The sequence below is a fragment of the Chrysochloris asiatica genome, unplaced genomic scaffold (assembly GCF_000296735.1).
Source record: "Chrysochloris asiatica unplaced genomic scaffold, ChrAsi1.0 scaffold00036, whole genome shotgun sequence".
NCBI classification, from domain to species: domain Eukaryota; kingdom Metazoa; phylum Chordata; class Mammalia; order Afrosoricida; family Chrysochloridae; genus Chrysochloris; species Chrysochloris asiatica.
This window is the reverse complement of record NW_006408554.1, coordinates 12825469-12831576: the sequence shown is the minus strand read 5'-3', so window position 1 is coordinate 12831576 and position 6108 is coordinate 12825469. Positions and strand designations below refer to the sequence as shown.

The 6108-nt window shown below is 40.8% G+C and overlaps 1 protein-coding gene across 3 annotated transcripts in view; it reads left to right on the top strand.

The window, feature by feature from the left end:
* The window catches only part of ADHFE1 (alcohol dehydrogenase, iron containing, 1), a 48654-nt gene that overhangs the window by 6547 nt on the left and 35999 nt on the right, over positions 1-6108 (top strand). For 2 of the 3 annotated variants that reach the window (XM_006860046.1, XM_006860045.1), the window contains exon 2: positions 4326-4363. The exons of the other annotated variant lie outside the window; for it this stretch is intronic. Coding sequence is in view for 1 of the 2 variants with exons in the window: in XM_006860045.1 (XP_006860107.1) it covers positions 4326-4363 (38 nt within the window). In the remaining variant the exon portion in view is untranslated. The remainder of the gene's footprint in view (positions 1-4325; positions 4364-6108) is intronic. 3 annotated transcript variants of the gene reach the window in all.

The window sequence follows — 6108 nt, the reverse complement described above, 5'->3', positions numbered from 1 at the left end:
TTTGAATATTAGTGGTATTAACTGGTCTTCCTTGTAGGCTTACTGACATTATCCTATTACAGACAGCATTGTACTTCAAGATAGATCTTGAAATGCTCTTTTTGATGATGAATGCATTCCTCTTCAATTTGTCATTTCTGGTATAGTAAACCATTGGTCCAATTCAGAATGGCCAGTATATGTCCATTTCAGCTCACTAAGGTCTAGCATACTGATCTTTATGTGTTCCATTTCATTTTTGACAACTACCAGTTTTCCTAGATTCATACTTCATACATTTCATGTTCTGATTATTAATGGATGTTTGCCACTTATTCTCATTTTGAGTTGTAACCATCAGCAAATGAAGGTCCTGACAAGCTATGGACAACATTATGAGGTATAAGTATTGCAGAACACTTAATTGTGCTCATGAAGAACCTGTACATAGCCAAGAGGCAGATGTTTGAAAAGAACATGGAAACACTGAATTGTTTAAAATTAGGAAAGGTGTGTGACAAGGTTGTATTCTTTCACCGTACTTATTCAGCCTGTATGATGAGCAAATAATCTGAGAGGTTGGGTTATATGAAGAAAAACGTGGCATCAGGATTGGAGGAAGACTCAATAGGCAGATGATACAACCTTGCTTGCTGAAAGTGAAGAGGACTTAAAATACTTAATGATGAAGCTCAAAGACCATAGCTGTAAAGAAAACAAAAATCCTCACCACTGGACCAATAAACAACATTCTTATCAACTGAGAAAAGATTGAAGTTGTCAAAGACTTCATTTTTCTTGGCTCAACCATCAACACTCATGGAAGCAGCAGCCCAGAAATCAAAGGACATTGCATTAGGCAAATCTGCTGCACAAGACCTTTTTTTAAGTGTTGAAGAACAAAGATGTCAGCTTGAGGATTAAGATACACTTGACTCATGCCATGGTGTTTTCAATAACCTCATATGCATGCGAAAGCTGGGCAGTGAATAAGGAAGATCATCCTAGAATTGATGCATTTGAGTTATGGTGTTGGAGTAGAATATTGAGAGTGCCATGGGCTGCTAAAAGAACCAACAGATGTGTGTTGGAAGAAGTGCAGCCAGATTGTGCCTTGAAGGCCAGGATGGCCAGACATTGTCTCTCATACTTTGGACTTATTATCAGGAGGGACCCGTCATTGTATGTTGACAAACATCATGTTTGTTAAGGTGGAGGGTCGGAGACAAAGAGGGAGATCCCCAGCTAGATGGATTGGCAGAGTAGCAGCATCGATGGACTCAAGCTTGGCAACAATTGTGAGGTTAGCCCAGGACAGGACAGTGTTTTGTTTGTTGTGCATAGGGTCGCTGTGAGTCGGTACCGACTCGATGGCACCTAACTATAACAACAACAACGTGAATCTAGGAGACACCAGTTAGAAACCAGGCAGAGGATACCCAGGACCAGGTGACATGGGGCAGGGAGAAAAGTGGATGGAGTGGAGGGGGTCACCGGCTGAGGTGAAAGCCATTAAACTTTGATGCTTGGTTGGCTATAAAGGGCCAGAATGCTGAAGGCAGTGCAGGGCAGAGCTCAACATTTAAGGAAGGAGCAAGAGAAAAGAGCCAGAAAAGGAGCAGGAGAAAGAACCATTGAAGGAGTGGTCTGAGGAGGGGCTGCAGACCCTGTGTGGGAATGGGGCTAAGCTGGAGGGACCTGAGGATGAATAGTTTGAGGCATGGAACTCTTTAAATCTGAAAAGGGTTCAATGGGAGGAAGAACTAGGAAATGCAGAACAGATGAAGGTCCTCTAGAAGGCAAGAGAGAATGGAGTACAAAGTGCAGATCAAAAGACGTATAAATGGTGAATTGGGGTGGGGCTCGATGCTTTAATAAAGTCGGAGGGAGCATGCACACACACAGGGGCACCTAACAGGAGAATGGCGTATTCGTGTTGGAAAGCTTTGCGTATGAATTTTTTTCACTTTGCCCCTCTTTACTTGTTCTTCAAGTAGGGAAAGCGCTCCAAAGTCATCCATACTGGCTGCGTTTCAGTCTCCCTCCAGAAGCAGCGCAATTTCCAAGATTGTCTGTGATTTGCTGGAAAACCTTTAGCGTTCTCAACTGAGACCACTAGATGGCAGTCGCGATTCATGGCATCGCTTACAAGGCCCTTTGTTTTCAGACACCAGGTGGTATCAAATAGGGAGGTGAGGGGCAGGGCTGCACACCACACCAGGTGATTCCAGAAAGACTATAAAAATTTTATGTCGTGTTTAGCAGAAATGCATTTTTTAAATAAAAACATGCCTGTGATTTACAATTTTTATAATTCCAGCTTACATGCATAAATATACCTACAAGGCTAAAACTCTACTAAGTTACTTTTTAAACTTTCAGTCAGGTCAGACACTATTGACCACTTACAGGCACTTCCAGAATTAGCAAAGAGATCTGTTCTTGTGTTTTTAAATCTTTAAGTGGAATCTGTAGATGAGTCTGAACAGGTGCTTATGGTTCTTATTTTAGCCTGATTATAGTGTCAGAAAAGGCTTGAATCCTTATCCAGACTTTAAAAGCTTGCAGATGCAACAATTGGAGATGAAAACATTTTTGTGAATAGGGGTTGCTTCAGTGTGAGGAGAAATGTACATAACATTAAAGGGCAAGTAGGAATTGTGTACAGGGAAGCTGTTAGTGTAGTGGGGGTTATGGAGTTGGGCTGCTAACAACCGTAAGGTCAGCAGTTCAAATCTACCAGGCGCTCCATGGGAGAACTATGGGGCTTTCTGCTCCTGTGAAGATTTATAGCCTTGGAACACCTGTGCGGGGTGCTGTGCGTGGGAACCAACACCGCGGCACACCTTCACCTCCACCGGGAGTTGTCCACGTGGTATAACGGCGCTGCCTGTACAGCCATATCGTTTTCATTATTGTCTATGTTTCCATAGTCACTGATTTTGCCAAATTTTCTACATTTTACCTACAATGCTGTGGTTATTTATTATTTGTGAACCTAAATCATTAACTTTATAAAGAATTACTTAGTAATTAAAGGAAAAGAATGAAAACCAAAGCAGGCTTTCACTCAGTTACTAATAATGTTGTAATTCAATGCAGAAAATTTTATCCAATAAATGTTGTTAGTATTTGTATAATGTAAGAAATGTTACATATAAGAAATCTATAGCTTTACCCTATTCTATTCTATTCTATGGTGAAAATTGGAGAACAAACATTACTAAGGACTCCGTAAGGTCCAGTAGAGGCAGGGGTCCTTGGAGGGTTGACACCATTGGTCCTCCCTTTTCCTGCCTCTTCTCAGATGATTTCATTCCATCTGTGATGGGGGTCGAGGGTGTTATGCACAAAAACGTCTGCTGAGAGTCCACTGTGGCAAGTCTCCAAGAGAATACATGGGAGCATGGTGCCCTTTCCCTACCTTGATCCAGATGGAGAGCCAGGGGAGAAAGAGAAGGCTGAGAAGGGACTGTCACAAACAGGAGACAACCAGGATGGAGCGGTGATGCAGAAGCCATGGAGAGAAAGTTTTGAACAGAAGGGGCCTCATAGAGAGGCAGACTGGGAATAAGATGGGGAAGGATTTTGTGAAAAGAACATGATGGGCATGTGTGCAACCTAAGCAGCGTGGTAAGGAGCCAAAACCTAACTACACTGACCTAGGAGAGGATGAGGGTTCCAGACGGAGAGTGAGGGACAAGCAGGGAGGGCTACAGATCATAAAGGCAGTCTCCTGGATGGGTGTGGCCACCGCCTTTACAAAGAAAAACACCTTAATTTTGGGAAACTTTCCTTAGAGTCCCCAAAAGTGGGGGATAGGGTGAGACCATGGAAAGGAGGGAGTCAGGTAAATTTGGGCTCAGCTCCTTTCTTACTAAGGTAGGGACTCCATCTTACACTTTTTCCCTGAGTGCATATCTCAGTTCCTCCCAGGCATTTGATAAATGAATTTGTGAAAAATGGACTCGTCAGTGCTGGGAAGACTGCTGCAGTTGCCATGGGATAGAATTGAGTTCTATACGGTTTTCTTGGCTCCAATTTTAACTGAAGCAGACCTGCAGGTCTTTCTCTTGCAGTGGAGCTTGGTGGATTCAAATGCCAACCTTCCTTTGATGGTCCAGCAGTGCAGAGCAAATGATTTGCACCACTTGGAAAGACTCTAGAATCAACTTTTTGTCCATCTCCAATTCTTATTTTTTTCTGTTGTACAGTACATGCCAATAATTATTCCTATATAATTGTACCTATAAATATTCATATCTTAGGACTGTCGTTGCTTTTTATCTTTTGGTTTCCTTAGTCTCACTTTACATTTTTCTTTCTCCCTTTTTTTTTTTCCTTAGATGCCAATGTCCAACTCATTCTCATACTTACTCCCAAGGTAATACATTTTATGTTTTTCAACTAGCAACAATTTTAGGTTCTGTAATTGGCATTGATAATACATTTCGGCAAAGCATAAAGCAAGAAAGTCAATGCATGTAAGGGAATTGTTGAAAGTGGTTGCCTTTTCACTGTGAAATTGGTAATACGTAGTTATGTTAGAGAACGATATTGGAAGTATAATGGATTGTCAGAAGAACAAGCAGGTCTATGTTGGATGAGCTATAACCAGTATGCTCCTTGGAGGTAACAATGAAAAAACGTTGTCTTTCAGACTTCAGACAGATTATCAGGAGGGATAATCAGGTCCTTGGAGAAAGCCAACATGCTTTGTAAAGTAGAGGGTCTGCGAAAAAAAAAGTAGGCCCTCAATAAGATGGGTTGACACCATGGCAGCAGCAGTGGGTTGAAGCATAGCAACCGTAGTGAGGATGGCACAGGATTGAGCAGTTTTTCCTTCTGTTATGCATTGGATCGCTATGAGTCAGAACTGACTCGATGGTACCTAGCAACAATAACAATAGTTTTAACTACCTAGTGTTAATAGTGTAATGCCACTGATTGTGTTTGCTTAAAGTGTGAGGGGCTTCAAATAGCCCACAGAAAAATGGGATTCCCCCACAAACTTTCTGAAGTTCCCTCATATGTATTAGTGCTGTTTGATAATGTCTTTTTCTATCTTAAATAGAATTATTTTTTAAAATTAAAAATGATGACATGGATAGTATTTTAAGATTGGCCAAGGACATCAAACAGAATTAACCAAGATGAAGACATTGGAAGATTCTAGTACTTCTCAGTAAAGGAGACTAAAGAACAAGGCTGGTTCTTAGAAGGGCAAAACTTGTTGGTATCAATTTTTAAAACAGAATTCTATTTCTAAATTTAAAATAATGACAAAACCCCAGTAAAACATCAAGCTAAAAACGAAATGAATAACAGAAAACATCAAATGCTGGCAAGGGTATGGAGAGTTTAGAACTCTCTTACACTGCTGTGAAATGATAAAATGCTAAAATAGGCTGGTGTTCCCGTAAACTATTGGAAATAAATATGCTCTATGGTGTGGTGCTGTGGGTTAATGCACCAGACTGCAAAGTCATTTGAACTGCAAGGTTCATGGTTCAAGCTCACCAGCAGCTCCTCGAAAACCCTACACAGGGTCGCTATGGGTCGGGATCAACTCGATGGCATTTAACAACAAACAACAACAATGAAACACCACTACTAGACACTACTAGAGAAGTAAGAGTCAGGACATGAATACACCCATATTCATCACAGCATTATCCACAATAGCAAAAAGATGGAAACAACCTAACTGCCCATCATCAGTTGAATAGATAAACTATTGTACATAAACACAATGGAATACTATGCAATGTTAAAGAATACTGAAGAATCCAAAACACACCTTATAACATGGAGGAATCTAGAAGACACTGAGTGAAATAAGGTAATCACAAAATGACAAATATTGTATGAAATCACTATTGTAAAAGGTCAAGAAAAGTTTTACACCCAGAAAGAAACATTCTTTGATGGTTGCCAGGGATAGAAGAAGGGAGGGTGAATTATTAACTAGGGAGAAGAAACGTATTAGCTGAGTGCAGGGATAGGCAACATACTATAAGGAGAGGCACAGTGCAACATGACCAATGGCAAAGGAAGTCATTGGGAGATGCATGAGAGTGAAAAACAACAAGGGTAAACTATATATATTTGTTGTTGTTAAAATGCCAT